Source organism: Corvus moneduloides, chromosome 26 (genome assembly GCF_009650955.1).
Source record: "Corvus moneduloides isolate bCorMon1 chromosome 26, bCorMon1.pri, whole genome shotgun sequence".
In the NCBI taxonomy this organism is placed as follows: domain Eukaryota; kingdom Metazoa; phylum Chordata; class Aves; order Passeriformes; family Corvidae; genus Corvus; species Corvus moneduloides.
Window position 1 is genome coordinate 3585413 of NC_045501.1, and position 20964 is coordinate 3606376.

Below are 20964 nucleotides of genomic sequence, written 5' to 3' on the forward strand. Positions count from 1 at the left end.
TCCAGCTCCACATGACAAATATAGAGGTTGTCATTCTGTACCTGTCTCCTGCCTGGCCATAACAACTGGTTTGGCTCATCAGCACAGTGGTAGAAGATGCTGCTTCTCCTTCTGCTCACGAGTGCTTCTGTCCTTCTGCCCTGGGCTGGGGCTGGTGAGTAAAGAGGTGGGATTTAGACAAGCACATGCAAGGGCACAGATGGACACTGAGTAGGCAATCTCAAGCAACGTTCCTGCCTTGCCTTCTCTCTATCTCTACACTCCTACTTTCCTCTCTCCTCTTATCTCTCAGCTCACTCAGACTGTGCCTGGAACCAGTGAGGCATTGCAGGGACTAGAGCTGTGCCCTTTGATGGCATTTTAGTCATCCAGGGCCAGGTGTGGTCAGTCATACCCAGACTGTGCTGCTATCTTTCTCTCCATTGTGAACCAGCAATGCTTGGACAGCACAAGGAAGGAAAGTTGTTGGTATCATTGGCACGTGACGTTAGAGGATGACCCTCTCTGTTTTTACAGCTCCAAACTTGACAGAAAATAGCAGCATATGTGATATTGACATTTCCCATCTCTCTTCCAGGAAGGATCATTGGTGGACGAGAAGTGAAGCCCCACTCCAGACCCTACATGGCTTATTTAAAAATTCAAACTCACTCAAAAACTAGTTCCTGTGGAGGGTTCCTGATTCGCCCAGATGCAGTGCTCTCAGCAGCTCACTGTGTGGACAAAGAAGGGTAAGACCTTGTCTTTCTTGTACAGGTGATTTTTTCCAGTCTCACAAAGTCCCAAAAGGCCTCAGTACTGGTCTGGGCTGGAAGAGCACCCCGTGCTCTTCAGGCACAGCAGGGATCTCCATGAGCTGAGCTGTCCTCTGTGAGCTGCAGGAATTGTCTGCCAGGGGCTGAGTGTCCTTGGGGACAGGAATGCTCACAGTGGTCTCCAGGTTCCTACCACAGCTTAGAGCTACTGCTGGAGAAGAGGGACCAGTGTCTCCCCTTCCCTGCTTCCCCTTTGTCTTCAGCATGGGGCACCTCCCACCTCTGTCAGTGTGTGGTGAGGGATCCTCAGTTGAGTGTGGAAGGAGCCCAGGCTGCAGAGGACATCTTGCTGACAGCTACTCTCTGGGGAACTTTATCCTACCACCACCTCCCTCCAGCCACCTGCAGTGGGGGCTGTGCTCCTGTGGCCAGTGCAGCTGGAACGTGTTGGTGTTTCCTGGCAGGATCATGAGGGTCACTGTGATTCTGGGAGCCCACAACATAAGTGACCGAGAACGGAGCCAGCAGAAGATCCGTGTTGGACACTGGGTCATCCATCCCAACTATTGCCGTGTTAGCTTCAAAAATGACATTGTGCTGCTGAAGGTACGGCCCAACACATCCCTCCTGCCTGAGGGATCTCCCCCTGCTCACCTCCCCAGACCTGTGAACTTGTTCCCAACCTTTTGCTGGCTCTAACCCCACATTCTCTCTGCCTGACAGCTGAAGCCAACGGCCAGGATCACTGAGTACGTGCAGCTTCTCTCCTTGCCCAGGAGCAATGAACGTGTGACAGCAGGAGCTGAATGTAAGGTGTCTGGCTGGGGCTGGACATCGGTGACAGGGCTCAGGACTAACGTGATGAAGGAGGTGGAACTGAAGGTGCAAAATGAGGAAAAATGTCAGCAATTCCGTAACTACCAGCGTCAGTCTATGATCTGTGTTGGTGATGACTATGGTAAAAAGGCAGTTTACCATGTAAGTGTTGTTTTGGGCTGCAAGCTTGGGAGGAGGTTGGGACTAGATAGTTATCTTGGTTCTCAGGTGAAAGTAAAAAGAGACCAGAATGAACCAGGACCTTCAGAATGATGAGCTGAGGGTCCTCACAGAAGCTCTGAAGCTGATGTGCTCCCTGAATTGGGGTGCATTTTCCCAAATATCAACATCATTTGCTTTTTTACTTACGTGGGGATGTTCTACCCAGCCTAACCAGTGCTCCAGTGTGTAAATTCTTTGTAACATCCTTGCTAGGATGGCTTGGATATTTCCCCACGTCTAAAGTAGATCTATGTTCTTCTTGAGCTTTTGAATCTCAAAGAGCCTCCAGGCCTGAATTGTTTCATGGATGGGCTTAGAGAAGTAGTGAGGCAGCTACACACCCTGCAGAGCCGGGTCTGGAGGGAGGGAGGTGGCTGGAAGAGGAGGTTCTTTACATGGAGGGAGGGAAGAGGAAACTTGTTCCTTAAGGCAGGAAGAGCTGTGCTGTGGCATGTCTGACCCCTCTCACTTCTTTCACGACACAGGGTGATTCTGGTGGCCCATTAGTCTGCGGTCAGAAGGCTCATGGCATTGTTTCTCATGGACATAAACAATGCCTCTTCCCTGAGGTATTTACCAGAATCTCGTATTTTGAGCCCTGGATACGTGAACAGCTGAGGAGGTTTGCACTCCAAGAGCTGCCTGGGTCTCCCTCCTCTGACTAAAATGCTCAGTGCCCCTTCTCCATAAAGCACCAAACACCTCTTGGTGCTCAGAAGCTCCCAGGGGCAGCCGAACTGGAGTCAGAGAAGCCCCCATGGCACAGGCACAGGCTTTTGCTCTAAGGAAAGTCTCCGTGGCAAGGTAAAAATGCAGGTCCCAAGTACACACAGCTTTGTTCCCTTTCTCCCATTGCTGCTCCTCCTCTGCTTTCTGGCCATCAATAAAAGCATGTTCAAACTTGCTTGTGTCTGCAGCCTTCTTGGGAACTGGATGCAAACCCTGAGCGTGCGAATGAGGAGATGACACTCTTTGAGAGAACCTGAGCTAGATTGTAGGTGGGACATGCAGTACAGGTCGCAGTCCCCAAATGCTACAAATGCTCCCCCTTGTCTCCATCAGCCTCTTGCAGTCAAGCCAGCAGGCAGATACAACGGCCTGTATAAAACATTTATCCAGCCTTTCAGAAACAGAAGCATCTCCACATACAAGAGGACATCATGTGGGTTTCTAGTACCAATTTGACTTGCACAGACCACTGTCAATGCACCATTCTTGTCAGAGCCATTTTCCAATCTCCTGAAAACCACTTAGAACCTCTGCTCTCTCAATCTGTGATCATTGCAGTGTCCCCCTCTCAGGTACCTCTCTGCAGGGCCTGTGTTTGCCTTCTCAGTGGCCTGTCCATCGGGACTGGAGAGCTGCCACAAGGTCCCACTAAGCCTCCTCTTCTCCAAGAAACTCCCACATTCCCTGCCTTTCACCAAATACGCTGAGCTCTTCCAGCACCTTGGCCACCTCAGTCACCTCCATCAGACTCATCTAAGCCTTTCTCATCCTGGAGGACCCCAAACTGGATGCACTATTCCAGAGCCTGTCTAACCAGCGCTGCCTAAAAGGCAATAAACGCTTCCCTCCACAGGCTTTGTTTCTCCTGGTGCAGCTCAGGACACCACCAGTTTTCAAGGCCAAGAATCACAAGCCAAAGTTTTGAGCAGAAATAGCTTTACTGTTGTCAGTGTTGTTGTCCAGGAGGAAAAACAAGGAGAAACTTCTCCCTGAGCAGCAAATGAGCTCCAAAAGCCCTCTGGGTCCCACTGCACCGGGCATTTGGGTAAGCAGTGGCAGGACTTCAGTGCTAACTAAGCTTCCAGCACTTGGCTCCTCCTCTTGGACATGCTCTTGAGCTCATTCTGGGCTGCATTCAGGAAGGAGGAGAAATCTCCAGACGAAACTGCCCGGATAGATGGGGCATATTTTAAGATCCTGTTTCAGGAGGGCTGTTACAGTCCTGCAGGGTAAGCCTGCTTCAGCACGGGCTCTCCACAAGTCACACTTCCTTCAAGGCATGTCCACCTGCTCTCCCATGGTCTCATCCACCGCAGTGTGGATATCTCTTACAGTGGGGTCCTCTCCACAGGCTGCAGGGGAATCCCTGCTCCACCATAGTCTCTCCCAAGGACAGCAGGGAGCACCCGGAGCACTCCCCTCTCCTTCTGTGATTTGCTGGTCACAGGATTGTTTCTCACACTTTTTTTTTTTTTTTTTTTTACCTCACTCCTCACTGCCATGCAGCATTTTGCCCTTTTACAAATATTTTTTTTTGGAGAGGCACCACCAGCTTCATTGATTGGCTTAGCCCTGGTCCGAGATGTGTCCATAGTCAAGCCCTCTGGAACTGTCTTTGTCTGGTGTTAGAGCAGCATGAAGGCAGCCCCTGGGCTGTTCTCATGGGGGCCACACTGCTGAACACCACATCCCTGCTCAACACCCCTCCCTCTCCTGCTCTGGTTGCACCACCCAAACCTTTGTGCTGCAACCAGCCTAGCCTTTCCCACCCTGAAGACACTGTCCACAAACCACTGAACTATGAGTCAGGGACAGGAAACCTTGTGTGCAGATGGTCACCAGAGCACGTATTAGAGCTGTTTTCTACTCTGTTGTACACTGGCACTACCCTAGAGTCACACAAAATGGTCGAGGTGGGAAGGTACCTTCAGTTGTCATCTGATCCACCTAAAGCACCAATTGCTCAGGACCAGTTCCAGGTGTTTTTGGAACATCTCCAAGCATGGAGACACCACAACCTCCCTGGCCAACCTGTAGCAGTGCTTGGTCACCCTCACAGGAAAATGTGTTTCCTGATGCTCAGACAGAGCCTCTCATGTTTCAGTTTGTGCCCATCAGCTCTTGTCCTGTCACTGCACACCACTGTGAAAAGAACGTGTATGTCTCCCACTCACATCCTACCTTCAGATATTTATATCCATGGATAATATCCCACCACAGCCTGCCCCTTCCAGGGTAAAAACTCACAGCTGTATCAGCCATTGCCCATAGGAGAGACGTTCCAGCCCCTTCACCACCTCGTGCCACTTTGCTGAACTCTCCCCAGCATATCTGTACCTCTCTTTTACTGGGGGGCTCAGAACTGCCCACGGTATGCCAGGTGCCACCTCACTAGTACTGAGCAGAGGGGAAGGATCACCTCCCTCGAGCTACTGGAAACACTCATAGAATCCTAGAACAATTTGGGTTGTAAGGGACCATCTAACTCAACCCCTGTGCAATGAGCAGGGACACCTTCTGCTAAACCAAGTTGCTCAGAGCCCCATCCAACCTGACCTCGAATGTTTCCAGGAATGGGGCATCTAATATTTCTCTGGGCAGCCTATTTAATTGTTTGACACCCTCATCATAAAAAATTTCTTTCTTATATCTAATCTAATAATTAAGATGTTAATCTTCTTCCTTATATCTATTCTAATAACTAAGAGGCTAATCTACTGTCTTTTAATTTATAACTATTACCTTTGTAGTATTGCAACAGGCCCTAGCACAGACATGTGAGTGACACGACTCATCATGATCTCCAGGTAGATATTCAGTTTTTCCTAATTTTTTGTTTAAGTATTTCTTAGTCTAATTGTGCCTGAAAAATTCTGTCGCCTGTCCATCTCCCCACTGAACCAGTTCTTTTCAGGGTTCATGTCCTGAGAAAACTGGAGCTCAGGGGGATCAGAGTAAAAGATATGACTTTTTTGTTAATTAAGATTTTTTCTTTCAATCATTAAAAAGGGCCTTGAAAGCCTTTTGCAATGGTGATGAATATTCCTTCTGTTTCTGTGTATAATTAGTACAGCAGGTAAAGGTAGTGCTAATTAGAGCAGAGATATGTTTTGCAAACAAAGCCTTTAGCACTGCTGTGGTTTGCAGTAACAGAAGAAGAGGCTGGAATAAGAATTTGCTTATTGCCAGCACATGAATCAAACTTTGGCCTCTCCCTGCTTGATGACAGAGTTAATTTTCCTCTCTCTGCCTGGTTCCCACCAGGGTATAAGCTTGACTAATTCCCTTTCAAAATGTTTCCATTCTCCCTGTCACGCATAATTAGAACAAAAGACAAACAGCAATTACGCTGCAGGTATTCACTGAAACACAGCTGGGAGCTCCCTAATTAACCACACAATGCTTGCAGCGCTGCGGGGAGCAGCAGAGGAACAACCACAGAGCTCATTATGGCTGTCAGCATTTTAATGAGCCCCTGCAGGACCGTGGTGCCACCTCCCTGTTCCTTGCAGCCATGGCAAATCAGTGCCTTGAGGAAATGACAGGCAGAAGCAGAAACAAACTTTACTTGGAGCTTTAATAGAGCCCAGAGCGAGGTGCGAGACCAGAAACGGAGCTGGACAAAGTGTTCCCATGGCTCATTAGAGCACGAACTCACAGACCTTGATTACAGACAGCTCAGGAAGCCCCAAACTTCTCCTGTATCAACCTTCCCTCACAGAAGTCAAACAGCAGTGCCCAGGTAGTGCCAAGGTGGTGCTTTCTGTCAGCAATCCACACACATGGCAGGTGGAAAGGAAATGCCACGGACCCACCTCTCCAAGCCTGCTCTTTCAAACCTCTGGCAGATGCACAGACCCTGCTCTCCAGGCTTCAGCTACAATGCTCAGCCCAGACACTGGCACTGCGCAGACACTGGCACTGCAACACACAGTGACAGCAACACACAGTGACAGCAACACACACAGTGACAACAACACACAGTGACAGCAACACACAGTGACAACAACACACACTGACAGCAACACACACAGTGACTGCAACACACAGTGACAGCAACACACACAGTGACTGCAACACACAGTGACTGCAACACACACAGTGACTGCAACACACAATGACAGCAACACACACAGTGACAACAACACACAGTGACAGCAACACACAGTGACAACAACACACAGTGACAGCAACACACACAGTGACTGCAACACACAGTGACAGCAACACACAGTGACAACAACACACAGTGACAGCAACACACACAGTGACTGCAACACACAGTGACAGCAACACACACAGTGACAACAACACACAGTGACAGCAACACACACAGTGACTGCAACACACACAGTGACAGCAACACACACAGTGACAACAACACACAGTGACTGCAACACACACAGTGACAGCAACACACACAGTGACTGCAACACACAGTGACAGCAACACACACAGTGACTGCAACACACAGTGACTGCAACACACACAGTGACAGCAACACACAGTGACTGCAACACACACAGTGACTGCAACACACAGTGACTGCAACACACACAGTGACAGCAACACACACAGTGACTGCAACACACACAGTGACAGCAACACACACAGTGACTGCAACACACACAGTGACTGCAACACACAGTGACAGCAACACACACAGTGACTGCAACACACACAGTGACAGCAACACACACAGTGACAACAACACACACAGTGACAACAACACACAGTGACTGCAACACACACAGTGACTGCAACACACACAGTGACAGCAACACACACAGTGACTGCAACACAGTGACTGCAACACACACAGTGACTGCAACACACAGTGACTGCAACACAGTGACTGCAACACACAGTGACTGCAACACACACTGACAGCAACACACAGTGACAGCAACACACAGTGACTGCAACACAGTGACTGCAACACACAGTGACAACAACACACAGTGACAGCAACACACAGTGACTGCAACACACACAGTGACTGCAACACAGTGACAGCAACACACACTGACAGCAACACACACAGTGACAACAACACACAGTGACTGCAACACACACTGACAGCAACACACACAGTGACAACAACACACAGTGACTGCAACACACACAGTGACAGCAACACACACAGTGACTGCAACACACACAGTGACAGCAACACACAGTGACTGCAACACACACAGTGACAGCAACACACACAGTGACTGCAACACACACAGTGACAGCAACACACACAGTGACTGCAACACACAGTGACTGCAACACACACAGTGACAGCAACACACACAGTGACTGCAACACACACAGTGACAGCAACACACAGTGACAGCAACACACAGTGACAACAACACACACTGACAGCAACACACACAGTGACTGCAACACACAGTGACAGCAACACACACAGTGACTGCAACACACAGTGACTGCAACACACACAGTGACTGCAACACACAGTGACTGCAACACACACAGTGACTGCAACACACAATGACAGCAACACACACAGTGACAACAACACACAGTGACAGCAACACACAGTGACAACAACACACAGTGACAGCAACACACACAGTGACTGCAACACACAGTGACAGCAACACACAGTGACAACAACACACAGTGACAGCAACACACACAGTGACTGCAACACACAGTGACAGCAACACACACAGTGACAACAACACACAGTGACAGCAACACACACAGTGACTGCAACACACACAGTGACAGCAACACACACAGTGACAACAACACACAGTGACTGCAACACACACAGTGACAGCAACACACACAGTGACTGCAACACACAGTGACAGCAACACACACAGTGACTGCAACACACAGTGACTGCAACACACACAGTGACAGCAACACACAGTGACTGCAACACACACAGTGACTGCAACACACAGTGACTGCAACACACACAGTGACAGCAACACACACAGTGACTGCAACACACACAGTGACAGCAACACACACAGTGACTGCAACACACACAGTGACTGCAACACACAGTGACAGCAACACACACAGTGACTGCAACACACACAGTGACAGCAACACACACAGTGACAACAACACACACAGTGACAACAACACACAGTGACTGCAACACACACAGTGACTGCAACACACACAGTGACAGCAACACACACAGTGACTGCAACACAGTGACTGCAACACACACAGTGACTGCAACACACAGTGACTGCAACACAGTGACTGCAACACACAGTGACTGCAACACACACTGACAGCAACACACAGTGACAGCAACACACAGTGACTGCAACACAGTGACTGCAACACACAGTGACAACAACACACAGTGACAGCAACACACAGTGACTGCAACACACACAGTGACTGCAACACACACAGTGACAGCAACACACACTGACAGCAACACACACAGTGACAACAACACACAGTGACTGCAACACACACTGACAGCAACACACACAGTGACAACAACACACAGTGACTGCAACACACACAGTGACAGCAACACACACAGTGACTGCAACACACACAGTGACAGCAACACACAGTGACTGCAACACACACAGTGACAGCAACACACACAGTGACTGCAACACACACAGTGACAGCAACACACACAGTGACTGCAACACACAGTGACTGCAACACACACAGTGACAGCAACACACACAGTGACTGCAACACACACAGTGACAGCAACACAGTGACAGCAACACACACAGTGACTGCAACACACACAGTGACAGCAACACACAGTGACTGCAACACACACAGTGACAGCAACACACACAGTGACAGCAACACACACAGTGACAGCAACACACACAGTGACAACAACACACAGTGACAGCAACACACAGTGACTGCAACACACAGTGACTGCAACACACACAGTGACAGCAACACACACAGTGACTGCAACACACAGTGACTGCAACACACACAGTGACAGCAACACACACAGTGACTGCAACACACAGTGACTGCAACACACACAGTGACTGCAACACACAGTGACAGCAACACACACTGCCGACATGTTCAAGACCCAGCAGCCATCCCAACTCCCAGTTCCCTTCTTCCACCCCGATCTGGGTCAGCCCTGCACTCAAACATACAGGTTTAAACGTTGCACCTCAGGGCCTGTCCTCTGTTCCATTAGACTTCTAGCACATCCTTCTCTGCTCAGTGAGATAAACCTTGTAAGAGGATGCTGGGTAAGGCATGTCTGTAGAACTCATGTTTGCATTTGCCATCAGTGTTTGGTCTAGAAAAGAAAGGTTTTGAAGTTCACATAAATGGCTGAAAACAGCTGAGAGCAGAATTACAAACAAATATGAATATGAAATGTCTAAGAAGTGTGGAGCCAGTTAAGAGTTACCAGCATGTAATTAAATTCTTTTTTAAAAATTACAAAGCTCTGGACTGAAGGGGTTTGATATTGCTAAATACCAATCACAGGACATCGTGGATAAGAGAAAACTCTCAGTGACTGCTGTGGAACCAAAAGAATAAAACTGTGGGGTGCAGCTGCCAATGGAAATGCTCTTGTCCTCGTTCAGAAAGCTGTACAATAACCTGGGCAGGATGGTGGAGCTGTAGCAGGTATCTAAGCAGGACAAACAGCACAGGGAGAAGAACGTGGATTTGTGGAGGTGCCTATCAGCCACCACCAAAACAAAAATGAGGATACTGCCAATCACAGTGATGATGGGGCTCAACAAGGGAAGGAGGAAAAGAAAAGATTGCAATTTGGGATATTCCTGAATTCCAGGGTCAGAAATGTTGTGATGACTATCTTATTTCTACCTTCCCCGCTTGCCATGTATCAAGTCGAGAAGAAATGCATCACAGCCTGTAAGGCACCAGTCACTGCTCAGGGATGGGCTGGGCATTGGTCAGGAGAGGAATTGTGCTGTGCACCCCTTGGTTCCTTGGGTTTTATTCCTCCCTCTCTGTTTCATTATTATCATTGTTATTATTAGTATTATATTTTACTTTTATTCAATTATTAAACTGTTCTTATCTCAAGCCCTGTTTCACCTTTTTCTGATTCTCCTCCCTTCCCACCCTGGGGAGGTGAGTGAGTAGCTGTGTGGTGCTTAGCTGCCAGCTGGGGTTAAAGCTAGAAAAAACTAGAAAATATAACAGGTACTGAAGGAAATAATGAGAAGAAATGTTTTTAAATTTTTTCATTTGAATGCAATGTTAGTTATTATAATCATACATTTCTCTCCTTTCCCTCTCTCTCTTCTCTCCTGTCTCTTATTATTATTTTTGTAAATTATTTTGTTTGTTTTAGGGATTGGCAATCTGTTCTCTATTATTTGTTTAGGAACAAGTGATCTTCCAGGGTCCTGGTGTCACTTGTTACATTAAATATTTTTGCACACACAAACGGCCTCTGTGCAGACACTCACACCTGGACACACTAATGCCACAGTCAGTGGGAACAGTGAGTGTCCAAAGGACCAACGGCATGAGGTTCAACAAGACCACTGACCAAATTTGTCAGGAAGCACCACTTGAGTGGCCACAGGCTCTTCCTCTGGCATTGCTGAGAATTAGAATTCAGCCAAGCTCCAAGGAGAAATAATCCCATATGAAATCCTCTACGGGAGACAATGTCAGGCTGTAATTATACCCAGGGAAAGACACGTGGTAAGGAGTCACAATTTGAGGGAATATGGGAAAATTTGGGAAAAAACACTCTCATCCTTGCCTAGGTTTATTGTTTTAGTATCACCAGTGACCTTGGATGTTCGACTACATTGAACTGCCCAGGAGACTGGGTATATAGCCAGACTTGGAGTGAAGAACCACTCAAGCAAAAGTGGAAAGGACCATTCCAAGTTCTCCTGACTATCCACACAGCTGTGAAAATTACTGGTGGATATCCCTGGATTCACTACACACGGCCAAAGCTAGCCCCAAACCTGGAAATGCCTTTATGGACAGACTGAAACAAAATGTTCCATGAATTGTCCTTGGGATCAAGGATTGTCCCATACTGAATTAGAGGGAGGACAAGGAATTTTGTTGGTGGTTATACTGCGCATGGGAGTGATTGTAAACATAGCTTTGTGGCAGCTGAAGTTCTAAAAATGAAAATATTAATAAGAATGGTATTTCTGTACTTGCTTTGTAGAATGGTAGCTCAATGTGTTCTCCATAGCCTGTGGAGAACCCACAGTGGAGCAGAGGAAAAGTGTGAGAGGAAAGAAGCAGCAGAGGGGAAACATGATGCATTGACCATAACCCTCCCCACCCACCCTGCACTGCTGGGGACAGTGGAGGACTAGTCTGGAATGAATGAATAAACTCGAGCACAGAAAAGGGGGAAGTAGAGGTGTTTACTATTTAATTTTGTTTCTCACAATCTAAACTATTTTAGTTGGCAATAAATTATGTTAGTTTTCCCCAAATCCAGTATGTTTCACTCCTGGTAGAAATTGGCAAACCATCTCTCTGTCTTTATCTCAATCTACGAGAGTTTTTGTTTCTGTTTTTCCTCTTTTCTGCCTCTGCTCTGTCCAGTGTGGGGTGGGAGGTGTGAGTGGGAATTTGGTTGTTCACTAAGGCTAACACATCCCAGCAAGGGGGGAAAATACTGGGGCAAAGCTGAAGCTGGGTACCGGAAGACTAGAAAATCCTTTCTGTGTTGGCATATTTTCATTGCTAACAGAAGGAGCTACATAACACCTAGAAAGCACAAACCATTTGCAATCAGCATCTTTAATTCACAATACAGATGTTGCATCTGGGAAACAGTTCAGTTACTTGGATGGGATATTCCGCCGTTCACGGCTGCCTCAGGGAGCCAGAAAACTTCAGAATGCTCTCCCTTAAAGCTTGCTTGACTTGCTTGTTCCTGAGCGAGTAGATGTAGGGGTTAAGCATCTGAGTCAGCACAGAGAAGAACAAAGAAAGAACTTTGTCAGAGTCCTGCCCACCTCGCTGTGCCCGGCGGATGTACCTGTAAATACATGTGCTGTAAAACACCATCACCACTATGAGGTGAGCTGAGCAAGTGGAAAATGCCTTCCTCCTACCTGCAGAAGATGGTATGTGCAAGATGGTGACAATAATGCAGCCATAAGAAAGAGCAATTACTGTTAAGGTACCAAAGAGGATGATAATGACTACGACAAACATCAGTTCTTCGATGAGCCCTGTGTCTGTGCAGGACAGTTGCAACAGCAGGGAAGCGTCGCAGTAAAAGTGGTTCATGACATTGGGACCACAGAATGGCAACTGGACAGTCATAATGGTGGGAGGAAACATCAATAGAAAACTCACTGCCCAGCAGCTCAGGATCAGGTGCAGGCAAAATCTGTTGTTCATAATAGCTGTGTAATGCAAAGGGTGGCAAATGGCAACATAGCGATCCAAGGACATCACTGCCATATGGAAAAACGTGCAGGTACCCAAGTAGTAGAAAAACATCATCTGAAGGAAACAACCAGGCAGGGAAATTGTCTTTCTCTCTGTCAGAAGACTGTACAGGGTGCTGGGCATGAATGTGGAGGTGAAAGTGACTTCCAAAAGGGCAAAATTCCTGAGGAAGTAATACATCGGGGTCTGAAGGAAATGATTCACAAGAGTGATGCTGATGACAGAAAAGTTTCCAAACAGGATCAAGAAATAGGCAATGACGAGGAACAGAAAGAGGGCGATTTCCAAACGGCGGCTGTTAGCCAGTCCCAAGAGGACAAATTCCACTACAGTTGTGCGGTTCATTGAGGCATCACTGCTGGCAGAAACAGAAAAGACCTGTTTTGGGAACTGCTGGAAAACAACTGAACATGTGTCAGTTTGGCTTTGCTAACATTACAGGGCAATACCAGCAACAAACCTCTTGTAAAGGACTGAAGTAGCCACAGTAACCACATTTTAAAAATCCTGGTCGTGTAAAAGGAGTCCCAAACTCCATTTGTAAGACTGAGTCCTCACCCCAGCCAAAATTATCCCTACAGTTCCCTCACAGCACACTTGAGAGAGGTGCAGAAGATGTTCTAGACCCTGGGACAAACTCGGAATGATCTGACAACATCCACCCTCCAGCAAATACTGGAAAAAGCCAAATGCCCAGAGTGAGTACTTCACCTGTGTCCAGAGACTTACCACAGAGGAATGCAATCACACTGCAGACTTACTCTGAGGCAGATTAGATTGGTTCAAGGATACATTAATCCTGCAAAAGAGAAACTTACTGCAGTTAAAAGGAGACAGGGAAAGAGAGAGAGAGGTAGAGACTTACAGAGAAGAGGCCAGACAGAAAGACAGCAATGCTACAACGTTAAGGCTGTCTTGCTGCCACTGAGAGAAGGCAAAATGCACAGAGCAATGGTTGGATGCTACAGCAAGCACCAGTGTGAGAGAGGGAATGCGAAAAACTGTGGGGAAATTGTCTGTTTCTTTACCCTCGGCTCTACAGCTCCAGTGATCAACTCTGATGCTGATGGACATTCTTTCTTCTTCAGAGCCCCCATCTCCAAGCATCCCTCTACCCTCAAACACCCCACCCCAAGGTCAGACGTGTACTCTGTCCAGTGCACCGAGTCTATGGCACTACTGCACTACACTACCATCCCACTACCTCGTGAGGTGAAACCTGAAAACTCTGTCTGATGCCCTTCAATCACATTCTTTTCCTGCAGCCTTTCCAGGTCCCATCTGTGGTTTTTCAACTGCATTCTCCCTCCTCTTCCTCCCAGACACCAGCCCTCCTCGCCCTAAAAAGGAACATGTCTTGTTTTGCACTTTTGTTTCCCAGTTTTTTTCTATTATGTTATCTGGATATTTCAGTCTGCTTTTAGACTAATTTCAGACTCATTTCAGGTATTTCTGAATGACTGAAGTAAACACCAGCACAGGGAATTTCCAGGAAAAGCAAGCGCATCTTATTTACCTCATAGCCCAAATCAAACAAGACACTCAAATTTCTTTCTTCAAATGCTCAACAAAAAGATAGATATAAGACAGGATGCTACAACCCTTCTTAATGCACTATTCCCATCAAATCTTTCCGCTTAGTGCCCTTTTTCCAGCAAAACACAGGAGTGTATTGGCATCGTCTTATGGTTGTTTCTCAAAAAACACCAATACAAAACAACCTCCCTCTCATAAATCATATGAAATATAGGACATACAATACCACAGATGGACAGTTATTATCTGGAAGTTGAGAATGGTCCTCTAAACCAAGAAACTCCCTCAGTAACAGCTAAAGGCTTTTACTTTAGTTTGAAGACTAAAAGTTCAGTTTTCCAAGTCAATGCCCCTTTAAACTTTCCCTATTCAAAAAACTGCACCCAAACTCTAAGAAATGTTCCAGATAGTTACCAGCATATTCACAACAATCCAGGATGGTACGAAAAGTATTCTGAGTCTGATTCTGTTTCTCCTTAACTTAGTTTGACAATTGATTTTTGGCAAATAAATTTCCTCTCTCTTCAGCTCCTTTTTATAATAGTGGCAGTGCTTTGCAGCCTTGTGTTTCCTCACTGTGTCAAACCTCAGGGACCAATTAGGTATCGAAATCTGAAAATAACCTTGTGGGAAAACACTTATGAAAAACGGCAAGAGCACAATCAAACCATGGAGAAAATGAGATTGGGAAGGACCTCTGGATGTCCAGTCCTTGCTAAAAGCAAAGCTGGACAAGGCTGCTCATGACCTTCTCTCGATAAGTGTGGATATCTCCAAGCATGGGGATGTCTCACCTTCCCTGCCACAACTTCCCTTGTGTTTTCATTGTGAATATTTATTTTTTCATGTACACTGAAGATTTACTTTAAGCCATGCTCCTCTCCTCTCCTCTCCTCTCCTCTCCTCTCCTCTCCTCTCCTCTCCTCTCCTCTCCTCTCCTCTCCTCTCCTCTCCTCTCCTCTCCTCTCCTCTCCTCTCCTCTCCTCTCCTCTCCTCTCCTCTCCTCTCCTCTCCTCTCCTCTCCTCTCCTCTCCTCTCCTCTCCTCTCCTCTCCTCTCCTCTCCTCTCCTCTCCTCTCCTCTCCTCTCCTCTCCTCTCCTCTCCTCTCCTCTCCTCTCCTCTCCTCTCCTCTCCTCCCGTGCCAAGTGCCCCAGTTCTCGGATCAACTTGCTTGTCCTCCACTGGACTCACACCATTCTAGTAACATCTTTGGGGTTTTCTTATACTGTGCACAGTTGTCCTGATACAGTCCCACAAGTGCCAAGCAACAAGAATTTAGTGCCTAGCCATAACGGGCTGTGGATGCAGCCTGGTATGCAATGACCCTTCAGTGTCCCAGAGGCACTGCTGGTGTGCTCAGCATGTCCAACCCCAGGAATCACGGGTCTATCCAGAGCTGCTCCACAGCCTGCACCTACAGATGGGGTTATCCCATCCCATGTGCAGGACAAGTGAGGGAGCACAGTCCCCTGCACTTAGCACAGCTGGTCCCCCAGCTGCCGAGGTTACAGCCAGAGGCTGAGTTCAAAGCACCAATGTCAGACAGGAATCCACAACCAGTGAGGTTGAAAAAGAATCCCAAGATCAAGTCCAACCTTCAACCAACACCACCATGCCCACTAAAGCATATTACAAAGTGCCACATCCACTCAGTTTTTGAACACTGCCAGGGATGGTGACTGGAGTATTAGAGCACCCTTTGGTCCTGTTGATGTTCTCTCTTCAGTATTAGAAATGAGGTGACTAACATGGATTCCTAAAGCAGAGACCTGAAGTGAGGAGGAAACATACCCTTGCAAGAACTTGTAAGCCAAGTTCATTTGCTAAGTCAGTGAGAAGGTGTACCCCAGATTCTTACTTAAATTAGGACTCCCTCATCTCCATCAGCTCATTTGTGGTTGTGGAGAGGAGGAAAGGACACTCATTAGTGTCTCACTAATGAGTGAAAATTTCACTTCTGTAGAATCAAAACTCCACATTTGACAGTTAATACTTTCCCTCTTCCTGAGGGAATAATTTCAGAGGTTGGGTTTAATTCCATCACCACACACCAAGAACAAATAAACAAAAGTACCAGTAGCCATTTAGTACAGGAGGAAAGACAGGGATTCCAGGCTACAGCCCATCTCTTTATTTGTGACGTGCTTTCCTCTAGTTTGCTGAAGTTTCCAGAGCTAGTAAAAAGTCAGTAGCATACGATGTTTAGTAATGAGGAGGTCCTGATGCAGGAGTGGGAACTCCAGGATGATATTGTGAAATGTGTTTCCAGCAGGTTCATGTGTCATTCTGCCAGTTGTTACTCCATGGTCTGTACCAGGGCTCATCACCCTCAGCCCATTTACGGTCCTGTCTGCCACGGTTCATCTGAGGTCGGGGTGTGCTGCTCTCACTGTGTTCTACCCCTTTGCCTTACCACCATCTAGCAAATATGTGCAATAGAGAGATGCAATTATATTTTGATTTGCATCATACATCATTAGAGGGCTTAAGTTTTCACAGGTGTGTGCACTCAATACACAAAAATGGTGAAAAAACTAGTATGGTGCAAGCTAATCAATGGTGATCGGGTCCTAGAAACCTTAACTCTTTCTTCATATTGTAAAAACTTCTTCTATGGAGATAAGAGCTGAGGAGTTTCAATACATAACTCAAACTTTAGAGGTATTTGTCACTTCTTGCAGCTACATCTGCTGCTGGTGATGTGGCTCACCGAGAGTGAGATGTCACATCACAGATCTCCAGCATCCACCAGTCTAAGGAATATTGGAACTGTAAATTCTGGAAAGGCTGTGCTGTTGTGACCACTGCTCTTACCTCTTGCTTTAGAGGGGTGAGTTGGGCCTGGTACCAATGTACAACCTTTGCAGCTCATGTTCTTTGTGTCCACAGGGTCCAGTGTTCCCCCCATATCTCTTACCGGGGATTCACAATCAAGTGTCTGCACAAGTTGTCAATGCAGTCAGTGCCCAGAGATACCATGGTACAGCTTTCCAGCAGTTTTAGGTGCTGCTCTTCTGTCACTTGCTCATTGGTGGCCTCTGTGAAGGCTCATCTCACAGTTATTGCCATTGTCATACTGACCACATCCTGTCACATTCAGCTATTCAACTTGAGATCAAGGCAAGGGGTTGACACCTATGTGACAACTACAGCCACAGTGAGGTGGCAACTACAGCCACGGTGAGGTGACTGCCACCCCACAGCAGACTTCTAGGATGAGACAGTGAACCACCACAGTCTAGTGTCTGTTGTTGACTGCAAAAGGAGACTTTTGTGATTTGTGCATATTCCCTTATGCTTCCAGCTGACAGGACAAGAAAAGTTACAGAAAGACACTAAATGGAATACATCAGTATAAGCAAGAACTTGGGTTACCCTCACCTTCTGCAGCGGGTCGTAACATCCCTTCCAAAGCTGAACCAGTCTGTGGTTCTACGGCAGGAAAATGCCCTGCCTTCACTGCAGAGCCTGTGTGGGAGCATCCACTGGGCACAGTGAGAGCATCCCTCATTTTGGAGAGATAGGAAGGCTGGAATGGTTTAAACAGAATGGATGTAGAGAGAAAAACTCTGCTTTGGTCTACTGAAAAGTGGTTCCCCCGTTCAGAAACCTAAAAGCAGCAGAGTTGTTTTCCTCTCACTTCAGGCTCAGTGTCACGATAGTTTTCAAAGAAAAAAAAATACATAAACGAAAGCAGTGGTTTCCCTTTCCCCAGCTCCAAGCAGGGCGACACAGGTCAGTTTTCCACCACCGTCGTGGCAGATCCCGGACAATCCCTGAGCCACAAACCCCGGCCAGTCCCTCAGGCGGAGACCCCCGCCCGCCCCTCCGCCGAGCCGCCTCACGCAGGGCGCCGCCCGCAGCGCTGCGCTCTCATTGGCCCTCGGAAGAGACGGCTCTCTAATCTGCCCAGCAACAGGCGCCCCTGGGCTCCTATTGGCTCTTGCGAAGCACCAGGGGCGCGGCCCCCGTGGAGCTCTCTGCGCATGAGCCAGCCGGAGCCGCCCCCCTATCGCTTCCCGCCACGTCGTGCGCGCGTGCGCAGTGCGGGAGGGCGGCGCGGCGCCTGCGCGGTGCCGGTTGCGGGGCTGGGCGCGGCCATGGCGGGCTCGGTGCGCGCCGTCGCGCGGCGCTTCCTGTCCGAGTACGGCGGCGGCACCGCCGGGCGCCTCAAGGCGCTGGACGCCTTCCTGCTCTACGTGCTGCTCACCGGCGCGCTGCAGTTCGGCTACTGCCTCGGCGTCGGCACCTTCCCCTTCAACTCCTTCCTCAGCGGCTTCATCTCCGCCGTCGGCAGCTTCATCCTGGGCGGTCAGTGCCGGCCCCGCCATCCCCCTCACGGCCATAGCGCGGGTTGGGGTTACCCTGGGCCTCCCCCCGCCGCGCCCGCGGGCATCGCGGGCATCCTTAGGAAGCAGCGGGTGTCCTGGAGCAGCGCTCGGAGCTGCCGGGGAGTCCCCGGTACCCTCAGCACCCCCCGCCCTTCCCCGAGCCCCCCGTTCTGCTCCCGGCGGGCAGGAGCTCCTCGGCAGCTCTGGACCTGCAGGTCCGGCTCGGATCCTTTTGCCCTCAGGTGTCCTTGCAGCCAAGGGGCTCGGTGAAACCGGGAGTCCAGGAGTGACACGTGTAGGGTGCTGCTCCCCAGAATACCCCCAACCCACCCTGTTTCTGTGCAGCCCTCCCCAGCTCGGGGGCTGACAGGCTGGGAGAGCTGGGGGTGCTCAGCCTGGAGGGGAGAAGGCTGCGGTGAGACCTGAGAACCCCTTCCAGTGCCTAAAGGAGCTCCAAGAGAGCTGGAGAGGGACTTGGGATAAGGGCCTGGAGTGACAGGACAAGGGGGAATGGCTTCCCACTGCCAGAGGGCAGGAATAGATGGGAAATTGGGAAGGAATTGTTCCCTTTGATGGTGGGGAGGCCCTGGCACAGGGTGCCCAGAGAAACTGTGACTGCCCCAGTTCGTGGAAGTGTCCAAGACCTGGTTGGACAGGGCTTGGAGCAGCCTGGGATAGTGGAAGGTGTCTCTGGGGTTGGAATGAGATGATCTCTAAGGTCCTTTCCCATGCAAATCATTCTGTGTTTCTGACACGCCCAATGGAGGACATAGAAATATCCACACTTTTATGTGAGTCCAATCCTGCCCTGAGCCTGTTCCCCTCAGGACTCACTTGGGCACCCTGTGGTGTGGTGCTGTGGGAGCACTGACCCCATGACAGCCCCATGCAAATTCCCTGCCATGTCCTGCTCATCTGTAGTAATGATGGAGTAACTTTCTCCTGGTGGAGCAGTGGCCCTGCCTGGGCTGGGCTGCCCCAGGAAGGCTGTGCTCACTGTTGGCTCATTCTTTCTCTGCTGTGCAGTTTGCCTCCGGATCCAGATCAACCCCCAGAACAAGGGCGAGTTCCAGGGCATTTCACCGGAGCGGGCGTTTGCTGATTTCCTCTTTGCCAACACCATTCTCCATCTCGTTGTCATCAATTTTGTTGGCTGAGCTCTGGGAGAGGCTGCCAGGTACTGATCTCTGGAGTCACAAAAGGGGCAACCACAGGACTGCAGTGATTTTGGGGAGAACTCGGAGGAGACTGAATCCAGGAGTCCCCTGAGCTCCCAGCTTCCTCATGGCCAGGCATAACTGAGCTGTTGTCCTCTGGGTTGGCACAGAGTGAGGATTTATGGCTTTCTGGTTTTGAGCATATGCTTTTTGGCTTTTATAATTTAAGAGTTTAACTAGGACTGTTACAGAAACCTACCCACATTGCTCTCTTAGGAGAGAGACTCCCCATTCTTCTTTGCAGGAGAAGCTTTGGGAGCTCAAAGTCCTGGGCTCTGTGAGGGTTGTCCTTTTCAGAAGCCATGGTATGGCTGGGGTCCAAGTCTGGAGTTTCTTTGCAGATGAGGCAGCTGGGGACAGGGACAGTTGGGTGTTGGGAAGTGGAGGACATGCCCTGTTGTTGCTGTTGCAAGGGGCCACAGGATCACTGGGGCTTGGGGGAATTTCATCCCCTCTGCTTTGCAGTAACATTGCTCCTGTTGCCTGCTCTCTTTCCAGGTCTTGAACTGCTCCTGATGGCAAAGCCCGGCATAGGGAAGTGCCCAGCACACTCTCACCTTCCTTGGTGGAGGAAGGGGACGCAGGGCTCAAGATTTCCCCCCCCCGAGTGTCCTGTGGAGGAATCTGCAGCCTCATTGTTGTAACAGTGATCCTTTCCGTCAATAAAACCCTTTATGACACTGCAGCCTTTTCCATATTGGTGACAAATACAGAGCGTCTCCTGCATCCAAGTTCCCTCTCAGGCATCACTCTGGTTTAACTCTCTCCCTTCCTTTCTACCCAGCAGGCTTTATTTCTGTGCCCCAGTTTTGGAGGGAAGCAGGAAACAAGCGATCATGGAAACTCAGTTGTCATGCACCCTTTTCATCTCCCTCTTTCTTGCCTTTGGATCTTACAGGTGTTTCCAATGTACCCCTGGGCTTCAGAGCTGTGGAAAAT

General features: G+C 48.7%; 3 protein-coding genes across 3 annotated transcripts; 2 read left to right on the plus strand and 1 right to left on the minus strand.

Annotated features, from left to right (window-relative positions):
• Window positions 1–18: 18 nt before the first annotated feature.
• LOC116456036 (mast cell protease 1A-like) lies at window positions 19–2697 on the plus strand. The gene is made up of 5 exons (XM_032134533.1): window positions 19–154; window positions 578–731; window positions 1220–1361; window positions 1479–1733; window positions 2279–2697. The coding sequence occupies exons 1-5, from the start codon at window positions 97–99 to the stop codon at window positions 2456–2458; spliced, it is 789 nt and encodes a 262-aa protein (XP_031990424.1). The 5' UTR covers window positions 19–96; the 3' UTR covers window positions 2459–2697.
• Window positions 2698–12336: 9639 nt separating this feature from the next.
• LOC116456032 (olfactory receptor 49-like) lies at window positions 12337–13476 on the minus strand. The gene has a single exon (XM_032134529.1). It carries the CDS (start codon window positions 13284–13286, stop codon window positions 12348–12350), a length of 939 nt encoding a protein of 312 aa, XP_031990420.1. The 5' UTR covers window positions 13287–13476; the 3' UTR covers window positions 12337–12347.
• Window positions 13477–18542: 5066 nt separating this feature from the next.
• DAD1 (defender against cell death 1) lies at window positions 18543–20710 on the plus strand. The gene is made up of 3 exons (XM_032134556.1): window positions 18543–18788; window positions 19835–19985; window positions 20524–20710. The coding sequence occupies exons 1-2, from the start codon at window positions 18578–18580 to the stop codon at window positions 19963–19965; spliced, it is 342 nt and encodes a 113-aa protein (XP_031990447.1). The 5' UTR covers window positions 18543–18577; the 3' UTR covers window positions 19966–19985; window positions 20524–20710.
• Window positions 20711–20964: the final 254 nt, after the last annotated feature.

Excerpts from the sequence above, each read along its gene's own strand:
- LOC116456032 (XM_032134529.1), bottom strand. The coding sequence starts at position 13,286 with ATGAACCGCACAACTGTAGTGGAATTTGTCCTCTTGGGACTGGCTAAC.
- DAD1 (XM_032134556.1), top strand. The coding sequence starts at position 18,578 with ATGGCGGGCTCGGTGCGCGCCGTCGCGCGGCGCTTCCTGTCCGAGTAC. Across the intron at positions 18,789-19,834 it reads CGGCAGCTTCATCCTGGGCG|TTTGCCTCCGGATCCAGATC; the intron begins GTCAGTGCCGGC and ends TCTGCTGTGCAG.
- LOC116456036 (XM_032134533.1), top strand. The coding sequence starts at position 97 with ATGCTGCTTCTCCTTCTGCTCACGAGTGCTTCTGTCCTTCTGCCCTGG. Across the intron at positions 155-577 it reads TCTGCCCTGGGCTGGGGCTG|GAAGGATCATTGGTGGACGA; the intron begins GTGAGTAAAGAG and ends TCTCTCTTCCAG. Across the intron at positions 1,362-1,478 it reads ATGACATTGTGCTGCTGAAG|CTGAAGCCAACGGCCAGGAT; the intron begins GTACGGCCCAAC and ends TCTGCCTGACAG.